Here is a 22163-nt window from a genome sequence, read left to right as displayed (position 1 = left end):
AGAAGCTTCTGTCCCACACAGACAGCAGACGAGATGATAGACAAGCCGCAGCGAATATAAAGCCGATGATTAATTCATCACGAAATAATTGCTCAGATTTTATATCAATAATTTCGCATGTAATAAAAATAGCATCTTTTTTTAAATTTGAATAAATTCATTTTTGTTTTGCAATGAAGATCTCAAGATTTGTTTCTTTGTTCTTTTTATTTCAAATATTTTTGTAGTAATGATTTTTATGTTAGTCATTCCGGTTCTGCGGAGATCGATAAGCCGGAAGTTACGAAACTCACGTTGCCAATGTGCTTCAAGAAACAAGAAGCGACCGCATTGTTGTCATCTTGAGCATACATTATTACATAGCGGCTGTGTGTTTGGGACGATATAGGTAATGTACGATGTAATATATATATATACATGACCTTAAATATACGTAAAATATATTGTTTGAACTTTCTTGTGTATATTCTTTCATGACAAGTATAATAATAATGCTTTCTACATAGGCAAAAGGTCTGAAATTTTAGGGAGGGTCTAGTCAGTTACATCGACCCCCCCAGTGCTTAACCGGTATTTATTTTATCGACCCCGGAAGAATGAAAGGCAAAGTTGACCGACACAGTACGACTCAGAACGTAATGGCAGGTGAAATTCCGCTAAATATTTTGTTCAACATGCTAACGTTTCTACCGGCTAAGCTGCCTATAATGTAAATAAAATTTCTCGTTACGGACCATTTATGGTCCTGGCTAATGTATATATAATCGTTTATGGTATATTGGAACTGCATAGGTAATGTATTATCTAATGTGTATGTATATATATATATATATATATATATCACCTTGAATATACATTAAATACCTGTTGAGTTGGGACTTTATAGCCAATTAAATATATACAACCACAGCAGTGTAATTAGTACTACGCAGATATTGCGCAGTCTAATTCTTATATTGTTTATATCGCCTTATATGTTATAAATTTATTGTTGGGACTATAGACGTAATATGTAATCTTATAAATATATATATATTGTGTGTGTGCTTGTGTCTATGTTTGTCCACCAACACCGCTCGACAACAGGTATTGCGTTTGCGTTCCCGTAATCTAGCGGTTCAGTAAATGATACTGATAGAATAAATACCAGGCTTTAAAAAAAATAATAAGTACTGGGGTCGGTTCATTCGACTAAAATTTCAGGGTGGTACCCCAGCATGGACGCAGTCTATCAACTGAAGCAAGTAAACGGCAAGAGGTGTGTGAATGGACAAAAGAAAGTCGCTCTCCACACAACGAAAAGTTTAGGAAAATAAAAATAAGGAATAAGTTGAAATTTTGCCGGTGAGTGTGTTAAATTATAAGCCACAAAAAGAAAATGACTCTCCCCAGACACAACAGAATGTGCTTCAACACACGAACTCACGTTAAGAATCTTGCAAACCAAATCCAAAAACGAAATATATATATATATATTGGCCTGCTCGCTTAGCCAGTGGGGTGGCGTCATTTAAAGGCTAAAACAATGCGAAACGCATTGTGACCACCGATGTGTAGCAACATCTGATAGCCTGGTCGGTCACGGTGATATATATATAAGCATCTTGAGAGAAAAATTGGACATAAGAGGCATCAGATGTGGTATGCAAAAGAGATGACTGCATTGGTATGGTTATGTGATGAGGACAGCTGTGTAAAGAGGTGCCAATCTCTAACTGTGGAGGGAACCTGTGGTAGAGGTAGACCTAGGAAGACATGGGACAAGGTGGTGAAGTATGATCTTTGAACATTGGTCCTCATGGAGGCAGCAACAAGTGACTGAGACCTTCGGCAATATGCTGTGCTTAAGAACACTCAACAAGCCAAGTGAAATGCTAGTCATGACTGATGCCAGTGGCACATAAGAGCACTCGTGTCAGTGACACATAAGAAGCACCCATTATACTCTTGGAATGGCTGGTGTTAGGAAGGGCATCCAACTATAGAAACCACGCCAGATCAGACTGGAATGTGGTGCAGCTCTCCAGCATACCAGTTCCAGTCAAACCGTCCAACCCATGCCAGTATTGGAATCAGATGCTAAGTGATGATGATGATGATTTCACGTGCTTATATATCCTCCCACTCATATCCATTATTGTTGTTTAAACTCAGGTGAGACCTAAGTAAGTAGACCTATAGCTAAAGGTATTATAACTACGGTGACCCCTCTTTTATTCAGACATACAATGTATTGTTGACAAAGATTTGGCTTCTATTTCTAGTAGTTTAAACAACAACCACATAAAGATACCCTACTCTCTTCTAATAGTGTTATTTGTTTTGTTGTATTCTCCAGCCTGAAAAATGTCTGACAATATTCCTCAGTGTGCTAAAGAGGCCGTCTTACTCACAAGTGAACCTCTTTCTGCTGACAAATATACCGAAGTTAAAGGTTATGATTTCAACAATGGTATAGATTACCACAAACTATTAAAATCTTTTGCCACCTCTGGATTCCAAGCTACCAACTTTGGCTTTGCTGTTCAAGAAATTAAGAATATGGTGAGTTGTAATTGCTTTTCTCTGTTAGTTGTTTGTGTGTGTAGATACATATATGTTTGTGTCTGTATCTGTGTGGTTAAAAAGCTTGCTTTGTAACCACATGGTTTGGGGTTCAGTCCCACTGTGTGGCACCCTGAGCAGCTGTCCTCTACTATAGCCCAGGGTCAAGCAATGCCTTTTGAGTGAATTTGGTAGAAGGAAACTGTGTAGGAATACATCATATATATATGTGTGTGTGTGTAAACTTTGTGTTTGTCCCCCACCACTACTTGACAGCCAGTGTTGGTTTGTTTACATCCCCATAACTTAGTGGTTTGACGAGAGATTGATAGCATAAGTACCAGACTTAAAAATAAGTACTAGGATCGATTTGTTTGACTAAACAATTCACAGTGGTGCACCAGCATGGCCACAGGCCAATGACTGAAACAAGTAGAAGAAAAAATAAAAGATATTGCATTACAGCAATCCTTTGAAATCAAGCATGATAATCTTCCAGATCAAAAGTATAAAGATGATCAAGATTAAAAAGCCTAATCTTAGAGGCACAAATCTATGAAGACAGATCAGTGCAGAAACGAGAGCAGTTTTTCACTGTTGGCTTTTTTGTTTTCTTCCTTCTTGCTTGCTCTCTCAGTATATTCTCAATGGTATCCAGCCCATGTGGCTTTTTGAGGGTTGCCATCAGGACATCCTTAAAGTACTTCATGTGTTCTCTTTGCATTCATCCACTCATTTACCCTTCCTCAGCTGGATATTGAACTGTTTTTGTTTCCCTTGCTCATTTAAAAAAAATCATTAGTCCTGCCCGCTGAAGGTGTTCTTGGTGATGGCTGCTTCAATTTTATTAGTTTTTGCCTCTTTGTGGATGTTGATGGTGGTTGTGTAGTCTTCTAATCTGCTCTTGATGCTATAGCAGCAGTGTTGGTGAAAGCACCCTAAATGGACCAGCTCCCCCACTATACCTTATACAGAGTTAGTTGTAAACAGAATCAACTCTGTAAATCTGTCTCCAAACAAAGAATATATCTTGCTGGCATGTAAAAAGCACCATCCGAACATTGCCGATGCTAGTGCCGCCTTGACTGGCTTCCGTGCCGGTGGCACGTAAAAAGCACCAACTAATCGCGGTCATTGCCAACCCCCTCTGGCCCCTGTGCCAGTGGCATGTAAAAAGAGTGGTTGGCATTAGAAAGGGCATCCAGCTGTAGAAACACTGCCAGGTCAGACTGGAGCCTGGTGCAGCCTCCTACTTCCCGGACCCCAGTCGAACCGTCCAACCCATGCTAGCATGGAAAACGGACGTTAAACGATGATGATGATTCAGATATATACTCTTATTTAATATGTACATACACAAACACAGAAGCAGTGCCAAATCTGAGATGTTTGAGCAAGATGTCCTACAACCTAAGAAGACTGTAACTCCTATACAGACTGACTGAGATCCTGACAAACCATCCAACCTATGCCAAATGAACATAATACATGTGTGCATGCATACATCTAATGGGCTTCTTTCAGTTTCCTATTCAACTCCACTCACAAGGGTTTGCTCCTCAAAGCTATAGTAGATGTTTGCACACTGGGATTGAACTTGAAACCACATGGTTGGGAAGTAATCTTCTTACTACACAGCCATACTTATATGTATGTCTATGTGTGTGTGTGTGTGTATATGTATATCATCATCATCATCATACGTCCATTATCCATGCTGGCACAGGTTGGACTGTTTGACCAGAGCTGGCGAGGTGGGGAGCTGCACCAGACTCCAGTCTGATCTGGCATGGTTTGAACTGCTAGATGCCCTTCCTAACTCCAACCACTTTACACAGAGTGTGCTGGGTGCTTTTATGTGGCACTGCACGAGTGCTTTTACATGGCATCATATGGGCATTTTTACGTGGCACCACTAGAAGTGCTTTTCAGCACCAGAGGGACCAGTCTTGACTTCAGCAGTGTAACTTCACACTGTTGGCTTTCTTTTCCTTCTTTGGACTTTTCCCTTTCTCCTCTCTAACAAAGAGCTATGCTTGAAACATCAAAAACTCTCTTGCTGAATTGAATACACCCACACACACGTTTGTGTGTGCACGTATTTTAAAGTACATTTCATATGCATATTTTACATATTTTTATAGATTGACAAGAAATTAATACCTCTGTCTGCCAATGAATTAGAAGAAATGAATTTAAACCCCGTTGGGCGTGAGAGGAGCAACTGTACAATATTCCTGGCTTTCACATCTAACATGATATCAAGTGGGGTCCGTGACTCTATTAGATATCTTGTACAACACAATATGGTAAGTAAAAATAGTTTCCTTTTTACCATTCAGACACGATATTGTTGAACCCCAGATTGGGCCTTAACAAATAGATCTATTATAAAACATTCCAGTCATAACTTTCCTGGTTCAATTTTTCAGGCAGTGTGTACCTGGGACTATCTTATCCAATGTGTTCTTATTTTAAGATAGTGAAGTATGATTTGAAGGAGATTTTGCAGATATATCTGTGTGTTTGAGCTCAACTTTACCTTTCATCTTTTCTGGTCTATCAAATTAAATATTAATTCAATGATGGAGTTGATAGCATCAACTTGCCCCTCCTATCAAAATGCTAGGCTTGTGCCAAACATTATTATTATTATTAAGGTGTTGAGCTAGCAAAATCTTTAGTATGCCAGGCAAAATGCTTAGTGGTATTTCATCTGCTTCTATGTTCTGAGTTCAAATTTTGCTGAGGTCAACTTTGCCTTTGATCCTTTTGGTATCGATAAATTAAGTACCAGTGAAACACCGGGGTCGATGTAATTGACTCCCCCAAAATGGCTGCCCTTTGAAAGCATTATTATTAGTGAGGGAGGTAGATTTGCAGAGGCGTGTGGCCCGATGGTTAAGGTACTCTGTTTAAGATCGTAAGGTCGTGAGTTCGATACTCGGTGGCACGTTGTGTCCTTGAGCAAGACACTTTACTCGTGTTTCTCAATCCACTTAGCTAAGAGTAATATCTGTATATGAAAGGGCCAGCCTTGTTACATTCTGTGTCATGCTGAATCTCCCTGCGAACTTCTTGAAGGGTATGCATGTCTCTGGAGTTCTCAGCCAGATGTACGTTAATTTCACAAACAGACTGTTCCATTGATCGGATCAACTGGAACTTTCGTCCTTGTAACCGACAGAGTGCCTTTTTTTTTTTAAGTGTCTGATAAATCTCTGATAATGTTGAGTTATGGCCCTTTATGTTCTGAATTCAAATCCTGCCAAAGTCGGTTTGTCTTACATTCCTCCTTGGTTGATCAAACAGCGTACTAGACAAATACTGAGCACCTATATAATTCAGCTATACTCTCATCCTCCCCCTCAAACCTGTGACCGTGATCCCATCCTAGAAATCATTATAAAGGTATTGAATTCACAAAAACAGCTGTCTTGAAGTATCAAGTTATCTCCCTTGAAGCTCTGACATCATGTGCTGCCAAGGGCGATATTCTCTTTCATCTTTTGTTGCTCAGTAAATTAAGTACCAGTAACTGTTGATGCTCACATGTGTGTGTGTATTTATATATGTATATATATATATATGTGTGTGTGTGTATCTGTGTTCTGGTTTGATTACATCTCTGTAACTTTGTGGTTCAGCAAAGGAGACTGCTAAAATAAGTGTCAGATTTAAAAATAAGTACTGGGGTCAATTTGCTGATCTAAACCTTTGAAGGTGATGTCCAAGCTTGGCTGTAGCCCATAACTGGAACAGATAACATCAACGATATGCGAATATAATTGTGTTAGTATTTTTTTTAAATGTTATTGAATTTTTGGAGTGGTAAACGCTCGCATTTCAATTCCTCATTACTATCTTAATTATTATTGTCATCATTATGCTCATTGTTATAGGTTGACTGTTTGGTTACATCTGCTGGTGGCATTGAAGAAGACTTCATCAAATGTTTAGCTCCCACATATATTGGAGATTTTAAGCTGGATGGCAAGAAGCTACGTTTGTCTGGCATTAATCGAATTGGTAATCTGCTGGTTTCCAATGATAATTACTGTAAGTTTGAGACTTGGTTGATGCCAATCCTGGATCAGATATTGCAGGAACAAAAAGAAGAGGTAAGAATTCCTTTGTTTTGTATTATTTTGATTTTTTTTTTTTTGGTGTCAGACCATCAAATATTCTTAGTTGACTCTGCTTTATGATATCTTTAGTATGGAAGAGGTTAAGTGAGGAACTGTTCTGTCAGTGTTTATCATCATAGTCTTAATGTCTGCTTTTCCATGCTTGCATGGTTTGGATGGAGTTTAGTGTGGAAAACTTTCTACGACAGGAAGCCCTTCCTGTTGCTAACCCTTACCTGTTTCCAAGGAGCATAATATTTCCCCTTGGCTAGACATGTTTTTGTAGAATATTGGAAATGAATGACGCAACTTGTATGGTAGTGATATTCATTTACAATTATCAGATGATGTTAACACACACACCAGATCCGCTCACAAGGCTTTGTTTGGTCTGGGGCAATAGGAGAAGACACTTGACCAAGGTGTCATACAATCGAACTGAACCTGGACCCATGTGGTTGTAAAGCAAAGGCATCCTATTGAAAGAATTAGGCCTTAAAACATAGCTACTCATTTTAAAAACACTGTTGGGAGTTTATCGAAAAGAATTTGGTTGCTATATTAAGTATAGACATGCAAAGTGTTGCGTAGTGGGACTGAAACTGGAATGATACTGTGACTCTCTTACCAAAATGCCTCCACCAATTTTTGTAATCAACCTTCCTACCCCACCCCTCAACCAAGTTGACTCTACAAATAGTTCTCCTGTTGTTAATATGCATGACTGAATCCAAAGTAAGGCCTCTCGTACAAATGGTCCCTTCATACCCAATCTATCTGTCTCTCTTCCTCCTACTGTAACTATTATAAAAGTCCATTTCTCTTTCATCTAAAATGTAAGGCTTTTGTGCCTTACATTAAACCAAGAACCCTTAAATACTCTTCTTAACTCTGTTGCACTAATTTTGTTTTATTTTAGGGGACTTTATGGACGCCTTCGAAATTAGTGGCTCGTCTTGGCATGGAAATAGATAACCCAGACTCAGTTTATTACTGGGCCTACAAGGTAATGTCAATAAACTTGTCTTTGAATGTAACACAAGACACACACACATACAATGTTCATGTTTGGGGGAACAGTGAAAAGTTATTTTGGAGAAACTATTTTGGAAGCAATTATAATGATAAAATAGTCAAAAATCCCTCTCACCCCAACTTCTCTAAAAACATCTGTAGTCTTTATCTTGTCCCCCAGCTCTTTATATTCTCTGTTCAAATCTTGCCACAGTCAAAGGCAACAAGCTAGCACAATCATTAACACATTGGAAAAAATACCTTGCTGTATTTTTTCTGGCTCTTTACATTCTGAGTTCAAATTCTGCAAAGGTCAACAGAAATGGAATTTTATTTTTTTTAGGTCAGTCAGAATAAAGAACCACTCAGTTACTGAGGTTGACATCATTGAGTAAATTCCTCCCTTCAAATTGAATTGCCTTAGAAAGAGTCATTAGTAGGGCAGTGGACTGCCATAATCAGTGACATGCCTGTCAAATTACCATGCAGTATGTAGTTGTGCCCCTTTACCGTCTGACTTCAAGTCTTGCTAAATTAACTTCACCTGTCATCATTCCAGTTTTGACGAAACATAATACCAGTCACATACAGGGACTGGGTTGACATAATAAACTGTATTTCTCATTCTTTAATTAGAATTGCACTGACAATGATTTCAAAGTTTCAGACAGTCTGATGATGGTTTAACTGGCTAAAGTCACTGTCAATACTATTCTTGTTGAACAATACATTTGTACTCTACTAAATGTATTGAGTAAGCCTTCAATTTAATGTACACATATATAACAGCAGATGGGCTTCTATTATCAAACACTTGGCCATTTTAAGATAACTTCCTATAAATGATGTTTAACCAAGATGCATGTATCAGATGTGATGGCCAGTGTAAAACAGTGGCCCATATTGATAGAGAACAGATTTATTCTAAGTATTAGTTTCAGTGTATCTTTTGATTGACATTTCGGTCTTTTAGTCGTCATCATCATCATCACTGTTTAACATCAAGTTTTTTTCCATGCTGGTATGGGTTGGATGGTTTGACAGGAGCCAATGAGTGAAGAGAGTTGTTCCAATGTTTGCTTTCGATTGGTTTCTATGGCTGAATGCTTTTACTAACATCAACCCCTTCACAGAGTGTACTGGGTGCTTTTTGCATAACATCAGCCATAGTGAGATCACCAAGTAACTCACAAGACAAGACACCCACAACTGAGTGGGTGGGAGTATTGAGTGAGGTGGCTCTGTGCCAGGTGATGAGAGGTTAAAGTATGATAAAGGGGCAGAAATGGGAGTCTTTCAGAAGAGGAGATACATGGCTATCCCTGTTAGAAAAGAAGAGAGGATAGTGAAGAGATGTCAGGGCCCTTCAAGTTAATGAGAAAGTGAACACCAGAGGATTAGACTGGGTTCATGAGAGTATGAAAGGAGAGTGGCAGATGTATAAAGACGGGTATAGAGTTGAATGCAGTTCCTTTCAGTATTTATCATAAAACAAGTTTCTAGTAAACTATATATTTGGGGCATTGGAAGTATATAGCAGGATTGTAAAATGGGCTCAGTTTGTTGGCTTCATAAAAAATATTCAGTGAGGGCTCATAGAAATCAGAATTGACTCATACACTGTTCACTTTCCAGACATTTGTACATTACTGCATATGCTTTATACGCACTTTTGACAAGTTGTGGTGCACCTGAGCACTGTATACAATAATTCCATTATTATTATTATATTGATCTAATTCCATATTTTCACTTTATTCACTCTCTTTCTCTCCCATAGAACAACATTCCAGTATTTTGTCCTGGATTAACGGATGGCTCTCTTGGTGATATGATATATTTCCATTCTTACAAAAACCCAGGCCTTGTTGTAGATATTGTTCAAGGTGAGGTTTATTCTTTGCTTTCCATTTCTTTGCTTTTATTTAGATATTCTTGAAAGGGATTCACCAGGACCCTGAAAAACATTGTTTCATGGTTTCTCTCGCCCTGCATATCACTAATTTCTTGGCATGGCTGTGTGGTTAAGAAGATCGCCTTGCAACCACATGGTTTCAGGTTCAGTTCCATTGTGCATCACTTTGGACAAGTGTTTTTTACTAAAGCCCAAACAGTGCAATGCCTTTTCAATGAATTTGATTGATGGAAACTGCATGGAAGCATGTTGTGTGTATATACATAGACACAGGCGTGGACGTGTGGTAAGAAGCTTGCTTCCCAACTACATGGGACCGGGTTCGGTTCACTGTGTGGCACCTTGGGCAAGTGTTTTCTACTATAGCCTCAGGCCAACCAAAGCCTTGTGAGTGGATTTGGTAGACTGTCCCCAACACAACTGTTTGACAATCGATGTTGGTGTATTTGCATCCTCGTAACTGAGTGGATTCAGCAAAAGAGACTGCTAAAATAACGACCAGGCTTAAAAAATAGGTACAGGGTCAATTCAATAAAACTAACATTTCAAGGAAGTGCCCCCAGCATGTCTGAAACAAGTAAAAAATAAAAGGTAAAAGAAAGATTATATAAATATAGCCTCTGGCTGACTAATGGCCTTGCAAGTGAACTTGTTAGATGGAAACTGAAAAAAATCCTTTTGTATGTATAATATATGCATGTATATGTGTTCTGTTTATGTTCCCATAACTTAGTTGTTCAGCAAAGGAAACCAGTACATTAGGTACCAGATTTAGGGGAAGAAATAAGTACTGGGGTTGATTTATTTGATTAAACACAGTTTCTGTCCCTCAGATTCACTCAAAAAGCATTGGTCTGTCTGAGGTCTATTCTAGAAGACATTCGTTTAGGTTGTCATGCAGTGGGATTGAACCTGTATCCAACAAGGTTGAAAAGCAAGCTTCTTAACCACCCAAATTCTTCCATTATTCCAGAGAATAAAGAAGTTGAATGGATAAAATATTGAAATAACAACTTGTAGTTTAAAGTAGTTTAAATGTGGTAAAAGTTACAAAATCAGCCATTTCTGATAAGATTATTTAACTTTTTGGACTATTAACATCAGTGTTAGAAAGGTCAAGTTCGTATATGTAAAAAACAGCCAAAAAAATTACATCTACACCTCCTCCAATGCCCCCTCCCCTCTCAAAGATTCCTTGTCTTGCAAAGTTACTTGGTGACCCTGCCAGTACTGGTGCCATGTAAAAAGCACCCAGTGCACACTTAAGTGGCTGGCATTTGGAAGGGCATCCAGCTGTAAAACCATATCAAAACTAACCTTACCTGTGTGAGTGCCCTGTAAAAAGCACTCAGCCTACTCAATGGAGAGGTTGGTGTTAGGAAGGGCAGCCAGCCTTAAAAACCATACCAAAACTGACACAAGCACAGCACAGGCTCCTGCCTGGCCAGCTCCTGTCAGACTGTCCAACCCATGCCAACATGGAAGGAAGATGTTAAAGATGATGATGATATATGCTTTTTTTTTATTGTGTTTGTTCATCACCACTTGGCAACCAATGTTGGTTTGTTTATGTCCCTGTAACTTTGCAATTCAGCAACAACAAAAAAAATGAATAGAATAAGTATCAGACTTTAAAAATAAATACAGGGATTGATCTGTTTGACTGAAACCCTTCAAGGTGGTGGCCCTTTATGGCCACTGTCCAATAACTAAAACAAAATAAAAATATCAAACTAATTCATGCAACTTAAGATTGTGATCGCATGATCACTTGTCCGTGATTGACAGAACTCGAGTCCCATATTTAACCATTTAGCATTCAGGTTACTCTGTCAATCTAATGCTTCTTTATTCACATAGTTTTGAATTAATCATGCATTATCTCGTAGCTTTGAGATTTCAATGAAGTGATTGTTTATTTTTAAAATGACATTAAAGGGTAATTTTGAAAGGCCAGATCTGGCCAGTTTAAACATAAAGCAGGTAGAATATTTTCAGCTGGATATGATCAGTTTAAATCCTAAAGGGTTAAAGATCCCACATTCTACATTAGAAGGCTATTATAATTATCATGCGTAGTGAAAAAAACACTTTAAGATGTGCTGCTCCAATAAAATTGTTCTTTACTCAACAGATATTCGCTGGATGAATAGTCAAGCTGTGTATGCCAAAAATACTGGCATGATTATCCTTGGTGGAGGCCTCGCCAAACATCATACATGTAATGCTAATCTGATGGTAAGTAAGAGCAACTATACAGATCTTTCTTAACGCTAAAGCCTTTGATACAAATGTTAGACTGGTCTCTGCTAACCTGTATAGCCAGCTAAATCTAAAGTGAACCAAGAACCAGCAATTAGTATTGTTTTTGGTCTAAACACTGAATTCTCAACAGGTCAGTCTTACTGTCTGTAAGTAGGTAAATCACATGATGTTATGGTTCAGTGTTATACATTAACAACTGTAGCATTATTATAAAATTTATGTTCCATAGCTTGCATTACTAAATTCTGTAGTTCTGTGATGAAGGAATCTCTATATGGTCGTTTGAACTGCTAGATATAGCAACCAAATTTCCCTCGTCACACTTGCCATATATAAGAAGTGCTTATTGGAAAATGTGGTCTGGAGTACACTGTCTGGGGAAAAGATGGGGTGATCACAATTAGTAGGTCTTTTACCTTAACTCTATTAACCTGAGAAGTTGGAAGGAATATTTGTTCCTTTATATTCAAGTTTAGTGAAAGTTTGGATGCAGGTAACTGAAATCCAGCCGAGGGGTCAGCAGTTGGTATCTTGTTTGTCCTTGGCACTATTGTGTCTCATCTGCTTAATGTTTTCAATGCAGGAGATAAGCACCAAGTCACAGTGATCAGGCAGATATGAATATGCTATGGCAATAGTCATAGTTCTCTCTGGAAAAATTCAGGATACACAGTTTGTTAGAAGGCATGAAGCTATGTAATTGTCAGAGATAAAATTCCTTCAGACTTGTTATGCTAAAAGCAATAAATGTCAGATCGAGACAATATATATTGTTTTTAACACGAGTCTATGAAGAGATTTTATCTCAAACAACTCCACAGCTTCATACCTTCTGATGGTGTAAATACATTTAATGTGATATACAATTAGATGACCAGGCACATCAAAATCAAGCTGTTCATTACAACTGTTGGATCAGTGCTTATTATATATCACTGTGACCGACCAGGCTATCAGATGTTGCTACACATCGCTGGTCACAATGCGCTTCGCATTGTTTTAGCCTTCAAATGACACCACCCTGCTGGCTAAGCGAGCAGGCCAACAGAAGAAAGAGTGAGAGAAAGTTGCGGCGAAAGAGTACAGCAGGGATCACCACCATACCCTGCTGGAGCCTCGTGGAACTTCAGGTGTTTTTGCTCAATAAACACTCACAACGCCCAGTCTGGGAATCAAAACCTCTATCCTACGACCGCGAGTCCGCTGCCTAACCACTGAGCCTCCACTTATATATATATAGAATATGAGGGGTTTAGTTCACTTGTGAACTAAATTCACCTTCCCCTAATTAAATTATTCTAAATGATTTGAGATACTCGTTCTGCCTTGGTCTTGATTTTTCCTTTAATATAATATACATATAGTGATACCCAGATGGAAGGGGTCTGAGTTTTGATATGGCATATCTGTATAGTAGACGTCAGTTCTATTCTATGTTGTATGACTACATGGAAGCCTTCATTCTGTTATATAATGATAAAATAAAATTATATGAAAGAGGTCTCGGTTCTTATAAATATTAATCAAGTATAATTATTTGATCAGCCAAATTGAAAATATTTTTCTTAATGTTTCCAGAGAAATGGAGCCGATTTCTGTGTTTTCATAAATTCTGGTTCAGAATTTGATGGCAGTGATTCTGGAGCATCTCCAGACGAAGCAAAGTCATGGGGAAAAGTGAAAATTGACAGTAAACCTGTAAAGGTAAGATTTAAACATTTTTTCTTTTTCATATTTTTTTTTTACAACAGTGGAGAGCCATGAAATATTTTATATTCAGTTACAACCATGTCATGATTCCATCCACACCAACTTTACTTTTTCATTGTTGATAAGAATTCTAATTAATGATGGGGTTAATATAATTAACAAGCTCCAGCATGGCTATATGACTGAAACTAGTAAAATAGCAAGGGATCCTAAAGGCAAGCTGCTATGCTTCAGGAAGCTAATTTTCAAGTGCCTGGTACTTTGTTCATCTTTGGCAAAAAAAAAACAAAAAACGTTTTGATGTTGCAGAGACTGCCATCCCTATAAGTCACGATCAAACGTGTTTCAACAGAAATAGTAATGAAAGGGTAAATTATAAAAAAATATAACAGGATTTTTTAAAACACTGAATGGCTGTGAGGGTCCATCTGAGTAAAATAGGAATCAAAAAGGGTCCAGAGGTAAAAAAAATATGTATTTCACTACTGCCCACAAGGGGCTAAACACAGAGGGGACAAACGGATTATGTCGATTACATCGACCCCAGGGCGTAACTGGTACTTAATTTATTGACCCCGAAAGGATGAAAGGCAAAGTCGACCTCGGCGGAATTTGAACTCAAAACATAACAGCAGACAAAATACGGCTACGCATTTCGCCCGGCGTGCTAACGAGTCTGCCAGAGGTAAAAAAAATATGGGTTCCTTTAAGATGGGGATAGGTTGTGGTTGAGAAGCTTGCTTCCCAACCATGTTCTCAGATTCAGTCCCACTGAGTGGCATCATGCACAAGTGTCTTCTACCTAGCCTCAGGCTGATCAAAAACCAGCAATTGGATTTGGTAGATAGAATCTGAAAGAAGCCTGTCTTGTATATGTGTGTCTGTCCCTTGACTTGACATATGATGGTTGTAAATGAGCCCCACCATTATACAAGCAATGTTCTTCATTTGCAGTCTTTCATGAAAATCTATCCAACCCATGGGAAAATTCTTTGTATGTAAACAAGTGAGGATTGGTGACAAGAAGGACATCTTTCTGCAGAAAAGCTGCTTCTACAAATTCCATCTAATTCAAGCATAGAAAATTGGACATTAAATGCCATTTCTGGAATTAAATCCAGTTGACTGAAAAGTTTAGAAACCAGTCTCCCTTTTGTCTCTAAGCAGATGTTGACAAGATAGATACCATTAAGATATGTGGACAAAGTTAAAATAAAAGCACTGTTCAATAGAGGGAGACAGACACTTTGAATTTCAGCTCAATCTACTGCTTCTATGAAGGTTTAACTATAACATTGACCCATAATCCTCACCTGTTTTTCATGGAAGACTAAATGAACAGCCTCACTTGTATGACGATGATGCTCCTTTACAACCATCAAATGACATCTAGACAAGGGTACACACAACAGGCTTATTTCAGTTACCTTCTCCCTAATCCATTCACAAGGCTTTGTTCAAGGTACCACACTGTAGGATTAAACTCGGATCAATGTGGTTGGAAAGCAAGCTTCTTAAACAGTCTCTCACCTGCAACTTTACCTTCATTAATTTAGTCCTTGTCCCCACCTCATCGAAAGCAATCTAACTTATTTTATTTAACGTTATCTTTGTGAGTCATGTATACTCAATGATTTCATTTTTTCCTCTTAGGTTTGTGGTGATGCTACGTTGATCTTCCCATTAGTTGTGGCCGAAACATTTGCTCAGTACCATTCACAGTTTGTTAAGTTAAATAAATAAAATGTTTTGATAAAAATATACCTTTGATTGCATACGTTCCTTTTACTGGGAGAGAATCCATTATGTTAAAACAGACCTTTGAAAATGTAAGGGCTTGTTTGGCCCCAGGCCAACTCTGACAAAAAAAATTGTTCCAGCCATAGTAACCAACCTCTATGTGTGTATGTATACAAGATTTCATTATCCAATTTGTGTGGTCATTTTTTTTAAGACTCTTAGGTCAAAGCTAATGGTTCCTGTGTTGAGAGTACTTTTTGTTGGTTGGGATTTCTCAAACAATCAATATTCTATTCCATGAAAGAGATGTAGATGCATTAAAAATATTTTAACAGTCAAATCACAAGACATGAAAATTGAAAGAGCCTCCTCAGACACACACGGAAAAAAAGAATGTAGGATGTATCGTGTAGCGTCTTGTCTGAAATCAAAGACTTGGAAGTTTGTGACAAGTTTTATTTACTATATTAATTAGCACTTTTGTATATATATATATATATAGAGAGAGATTTCTTTTTTAAATGGTAAGCCGTCATACATTGCTGAAAGCTGATATGAGACAAAAGTTGGCCCAGTATTTACAAAGGGGTTTCCTCATCACAAAAAAATCAAACTGATTACTAAATACTTCATCCTCATCATCGACATACTGGACATTGTTACTGTGTCTAATAACCATAATCTTATGTACAGTTGAAGACTGAGGAGAGGCACAATTTCTTTTTTTCTTTTTTGGTAAAGCAAACATGCAAAATTTCAATGCAACGAAAGGAATTATTATTATTAATAGCAGGGTGTGAATATCATCTAGCAAGAAATGGGGACCAAAGACTGGTTGGTTGGTTGGTTTGGGCCATATTGGGTGGGTGGGGTGTGACATTTTAACTTTATATCAAAACTTGTATAAGTGACCGAAATATTTTCATTCTGTACAAAGAAATACGTTTGGATATCTGTATAAAACAATTGAAAGTGAGTGGCACTGGAAAATAATTTTTCAAATCAGTGGAAAGGGAGTTTTAAGTTGTCCTAAATTCCTTAAGTTTAAGAATTAGAAAGGGAGAGCGGGCAGGACTGCAACTTTTCCCATTTTTCTTCAGGAAGACATCAATTAAATATTAAAGATTTTAAGATATTATAGACTGCTTCTGACATTACTTATGAGAAACAGGGAGTGAGGGAGATTGAATAATAATGATACAGAATCATGATCTAAAACTGTAATTCATAAACCATCAACTACATTTATGTCTAAAATTAATTTCGAATAAATGCTTGGGTAGTTGTTATTGTTCAGTGCAGAGGGGGTGGAGGGGTTATGTGAAATCTGTATTTACACACACATGCACCCAGCAGAATTCACTCGACTATTTTGCTATACAGTAAAACACAAAGTGGGCCACCAACATAACATTTATTACAATCACATTGGAAATATTCACTGAAATTCATTTCTGCTTTTGTAAAGCAACCACTACTAAAGAGAGTGGTGGTGGTGGTGGTTGGTTGTGGTGGCCTGTATCAAATGTTCAAGGGATCTAATTGATGCACACATTGAATTCAAAAGATTCAGGAAGTTGAGAAATATATATAAAAAAAATGTTTTTAGGAATAAAATCAATCAATACTAAAATTAAATAACGTAAGTCTGTTTTAGAGCCAAGCAGCTTATTGGTATAATGATGAGAAACTTTTTTTGTTTTTTTTTTTACAATTCACCTGGTACAAATTTCTAAATTAGTCATTTGCTTTTCCGTTGTTTTTTGAAATATTCTTCTATGTTAGGGAACATTTCTGGATTGTAGTCAGAGTCCAAGTGTATCCGCTGCAACACATTATTACACATCTGGTCCTCAAAAGCTGAATGTAATATGCTGTCACGAGCTGCCTCAGTTGATAAATTTTCTAAACTGCTTAGTGGTTCAACTCCAGCTGAGGCTACAGCTTTCTTCAGTGAATCGGGTACAAATTCTGACACCTCACTTAAGTTGGTTGCTTTACCAGGATTCATCTGAAACAAACAAAGTTTCAATATGCTAGACATGATCAAACTGAATTGAGGAGAACATTTAAGAACAGGTAATGGTTTAAACTTAACCCTTTAGCACCCAAACCAAACATACCTGGCCTAAATATTATTCTTTCCAGTCTTATGTTCAAAGCAGCCAGATGCAACCTCTCACACCTACCCTACAATGTCATTCTAAAAATAAGCAATCACATCATGAAAATCTCAAAGTTGCAAGATTAATTCAAAACAATTGGAATAAATAAACATTACATTTGATAGAATAATTCGAAAGCTAAAGGGTTAAATAGTGAACACTAAGTGAAGTTAAAACTACTCTTGTCTCGCTGGTTACAGCAATTTCATTAGTAACTGAGCCAGGCAAGAACACAACTTGTTTCATTCCGCTTCGTTACCTATGTGATGGATACAGTGTGGGACAAAATTAGAGCATTGTGGTATTGCTGAGTGACACCATGTGAGATTGGTAGATAAAAATTGTGCAGAACCAAATTGTATCAATAAAATAAGTCTCAGTTGAGCACAGGGGCAATGTAATCGACTTTACTCCTGGGTATGAGTATGAAAACTGCACAAACCAGTGTGGTAGAGTAGCCTCATCAAACCAGTATGATCTCAAGTTCAAATTCACAGTCTACACTTCAGACCATGGAGAGAACATACTGAGGCCTTTGTCTTGCAATCGACTGAACATGGGCAATCCAATCAAATCCACTGAGGTTGGTAAGTTTGTCTACAACCCTTGAAGGTGATGTCCTGTCAAGACTGAAAACTAGTAAAGTATGTGTGTGTTTCAAATGGTAGTATTTACACATTTCAAACTATCCAATGATATCAGCATATCAATTACAATTTCAACAGAAAGGCCCATTTCATACTTTATGTCCAATAATAGCTGAATACATGAGGTGAGACAACACCTACATAGAAGAATGTGACTAGTGCTGTCTATTTTCTTTATTATTATCTACACTATAGTCAGTATGGTACCTATTTATAACTAAGTACTTTACTAATAGGAGTGCTTGGATATTAACTATTTGATCCTTAATTTATTAGCATTTAGTTGGAACTTTTGCACCAAAGTATGTTAAGCAATTGGTTTTAACAGAATACTGGATCTCTCAGCATAGCATTGACCACAGACAGCTCTGGTGTTTATAACAATTTATACAGGTTATCCGAAATGTCCCTGATAGGTTTTAATTTTTAACAACTTCCTTAACTTTACAAATAAATGCATGAAATTTTGATACAATATAAAGGACATAATGGAAATTAATATGCACAAGTCAAATTTTGCAACACCACTACATCACATAGGAAAAATGGCAGCCATTTTCGGCTTCGCATAACCGTGCCCTTTCCAAAACTTGTACCATAACACCCTCGAGTTTCAGACCCCATTTCTCTAATTTCTATTGATGTTCTCCTTCAATTTGCACCAGGGTCTCTGGTTTGTTGATGTAAACCCTCTCTTTCAAGTATCCCCACACAAAAAAAAAAATCTGAGCTAGTCAAGTCTGGGGAACGTGAAGGCCAGTTGACATTGCCATAGCGGGAGATTATTCTCTCTCTAAAGCACTGCCATAGCAACTGCATTGTTTCTCTTGCAGTATGAGCAGTTGACCCATCTTGCTGGAAACATATGTGAAGTCTACTTTGAATGGGCAGGTGCAAAAAGGTCTGAATCATGGATACCTGAAAGAGAGGGTTTATGTCAACAAACCGGAGACCCTAGTGCAACAGAAGGAGAACATTAGAAGTGGGGTCTGAAACTCTTGAGGGTGTTATGGTGCAAGTCTTGGAAAGAGCATGGGTGTATGAAGCCAAAAATGGCTGCCATTTAAGCAATGTAATTTTTCATCTGTAGTGGTGTTGCAAAATTTGACTTTTGTATATTAATTTCCATTATGTCCTTTATATTGCATCGAAATTTCATGCATTTATTTGTAAAGTTATGGAAATTATTAAAAATTGAAACCCATCAGTGACTTCTGGGACACCCTGTAGTTTACAATAGAAAACAAAAAAAAACACTGAAATTTGAAGGTATCTTAGATGCAACCTAATTTCAATAAAAGGGGGGGAGTTCATTAAAGCATGTAATATAGGATGTGGGGTGATTTTTATGAGACATCGAGATGAGGGGGTATCTTATATGCCATCAAATATGGTAATTAGATAATATTTTACATACCTTTCTGCGCTTAGCTGGCATTCCACTTAAATATGCATCGCTGAATGGTGTCTGAGGATTCTGGCGTCTTTGATGTTGGATGTCTTGCCTGATTATAGGAACCCATTCCTGGAAAATAACAAAAGAAGCAGATTCATTTTTAAAAACCAAAAATTGACGTTAAAATTTTCTAAATATTTAGCTTATATAGAAAATAAAAATTCATTTCTATACATTGGTGTTTAAGAATAGATCTACTTCCTACAGACATGTTCTGAACGATAAGGTCTAATGTGGTATTTTAATCCCTGTAGGTTAATGTGGCCTTGTAGACAGAGTCAGAAGTCAATGGAGAGGAAATCATGGTTCTTCTGATAATGTTAGGGGAGATGGGGGGGGGGAGCAGACAGGCTTTCAGTGAGAAACCCAGTGAAATATTGGTTTAAAGAACAATAAACGTAATGTGGGGTTTTGTATGTTACTAATGTGTGGAGGTAATGCAGCAGGGACCACATGGATTGCAGATGACAGACACTAAATTCAGCCATTCTAAAGGCAAGGAATTTCTCAAAAAACAAATCCTTTTTTTTTTTAACACCATTTTGTCTACAGGAAGCATGGCCAGACTAAGCAAACCACATAAGACATGCTTCAGTATAAGGCAGGGCACACTGTTCGAAAAGTGCTGTGGGACAGTTTGCCCATGACTGATCTGCAGTTTCTCATAAGATATGCAGGAATGGTGCAACATTACACACCAAAGTGCATTTCTTTTTCTCTAATAGTTGCATGGTTCTGAAAACATGAATATTTGCTAATCATCATCAAAGGAATACAGCAGGGTTTTTTTTTTATTTGTTTTGTTTTGTTTATACCATGTATCAATCATTCAACTGCGAATGTTCCTACAGAATACACGTGAACAGATTTATGAAATTGCAATAATCGAGGATTGGAGACAAAACGTTGAAAATTTAGAAGGGGGAGAAAAAATAGCACTTACAGCTGGAACTACACTGCACCAGTCATCTCCATTACTTGTAGTGGTAGGAGCAGCAGCATTAGTCTGTTCCACAGCAAGAGTAAGGGGTACAGTTGCAGCGCTAGTAGTAGTAGTAGTAGCAGAAGTAGTAGAAGTCTCCGCACTGTTCACACCATTAACCAACTTAGGTTTGCTTTCTTTATTTTTAGTAGTAGTAGTGTCGGGTTTACTAATATTAGTCGCCTGCAAAGAACAAAGCAATTGACAGAATCCTCTTGGGTCGGCATCATTAAAATATTGACAAAAACGCACCAATTCTTGACAGCAAGACTGAACAAAGTGCTAAATATATATATGCAGGCTACTGGAAGTATGAGTGGACTAATGCCTTGGGAGTGGAATTTGGCAGATAGAAACTGTGTGGAAGATTGCACATGTATTATTGCATTCATTTAGTTCAATAAAATAAGAAATGTGGGAAATACGATAAACAAAAACCCTTGGAGGCGGTTCTAGTATGGCCACAGTTCAATGATTCAAATTAGTAATATATACACATTTATTCATGTATTGTTCAGAACTTGATGATGATGATGATGATATATGTAAGCATCATGATCCAAGTCAGTTGTTATAGACAGGTAGGATAGAATGTATGATGGTCATCTATACCCTCTAACCAGGATTGCATGTGAAGGTTTCAGACAGCCAGTCTTGAATAGCTAACTATACCACATGTACACACATTAGACTAAACATAAGGATGCATTGAACATTTTTAGGTTTCTGTAACAGAAAGCAAAATAATATATTTATATAGAGATGACAAAATGAAACTAATGCAGTTTACTGTTAAGGTCGTCATCATAGTTTATCTCTAAAACATTAAATCCAGCCATATCCATCCCAAATATTCTACTTGTTTTATGTTCAAGCTGACCAGATCCAACCTATCACACCTATCTGACAATGTCATTCTAAAAATATAACAAACACACCATTGAAATCAAAGCTTCAAGATAATGCGTGATTAATTTTTTAAAATGTGAATAAATAATCAATTCATTTGACAAAGGAATATGAAGGTTAAAGGGTTAATCCTTAATCCTTTAAACTGGCAGTAATCCAGCCCAAATATTCTACCTGTTCAGATCCAGCCTCTCACCAATGTATAAAAATCTTGTAGCTTTCAGATAATGCGAGAGAAAGCTATTCTCACCAAATAGACACACATACCCTTAATGTAGTTTTCAGGGAGATTCAGTGAGACACAGAATGTGACAAGGCCAGCCCTTTGAAATATGAGGTGGTATCGAAAAGTTCCCAGACTAGTTATGTTTAATAAAAAATAACTTATCTAAATTTTAATATCATCTCCTTGCACAACAATACACCGGTCCCAACATTCCTGCGATTTTTGGAATCCAGTCTGGAAGTCATTTTCCAAAAGCGAATCAAAGACCTTCTGCGATTCACTCTTGATCTTCACAACAGTGTTAAAACGGCAACCTTTGAGCTACATTTTCATTTTGGGTGAGAGATGGAAGTCAGCAGGTGCTAAATCTGGTGAATAGGGTGGGTGCAGAAGTGATACCATGTTTTTGGTGAGAAACTCACAGATGAGGAGAGCTCGAAGACAGGGTGCATTGTTGTCGTCA

The 22163-nt window shown here is 37.6% G+C and overlaps 2 protein-coding genes across 6 annotated transcripts in view; one reads left to right on the top strand and one right to left on the bottom strand.

The window, feature by feature from the left end:
• Positions 1 to 229: 229 nt before the first annotated feature.
• Positions 230 to 15343, top strand: LOC115222894 (deoxyhypusine synthase). Its single transcript, XM_029793280.2, has 9 exons — positions 230 to 388; positions 2339 to 2544; positions 4689 to 4853; positions 6447 to 6665; positions 7591 to 7677; positions 9466 to 9571; positions 11735 to 11838; positions 13444 to 13569; positions 15229 to 15343. Exons 2-9 carry the CDS (start codon positions 2347 to 2349, stop codon positions 15316 to 15318), a joined length of 1095 nt encoding a protein of 364 aa, XP_029649140.1. The 5' UTR covers positions 230 to 388; positions 2339 to 2346; the 3' UTR covers positions 15319 to 15343.
• A 411-nt stretch (positions 15344 to 15754) lies between these two features.
• LOC115222831 (large proline-rich protein bag6) overlaps positions 15755 to 22163 on the bottom strand; it is a 45412-nt gene continuing 39003 nt past the window's right edge. For 2 of the 5 annotated variants that reach the window (XM_029793152.2, XM_029793153.2), the window contains exons 21-23: positions 20527 to 20748; positions 19545 to 19652; positions 15755 to 17326 (exon numbers count right to left, since the gene is read on the bottom strand). In XM_029793152.2, the coding sequence (XP_029649012.1) occupies positions 17057 to 17326; positions 19545 to 19652; positions 20527 to 20748 (600 nt within the window). In that variant the 3' untranslated portion in view covers positions 15755 to 17056. Of the gene's footprint in view, positions 17327 to 17438; positions 17519 to 19544; positions 19653 to 20526; positions 20749 to 22163 lie in introns of all 5 variants that reach the window. The other 3 variants (XR_005003345.1, XR_005003346.1, XM_029793154.2) reach the window with 3 other exon arrangements.

The sequence above is a fragment of the Octopus sinensis genome, linkage group LG21, assembly GCF_006345805.1.
Source record: "Octopus sinensis linkage group LG21, ASM634580v1, whole genome shotgun sequence".
Lineage (NCBI taxonomy): Eukaryota > Metazoa > Mollusca > Cephalopoda > Octopoda > Octopodidae > Octopus > Octopus sinensis.
This window is presented reverse-complemented; position numbering and strand designations above follow the sequence as displayed.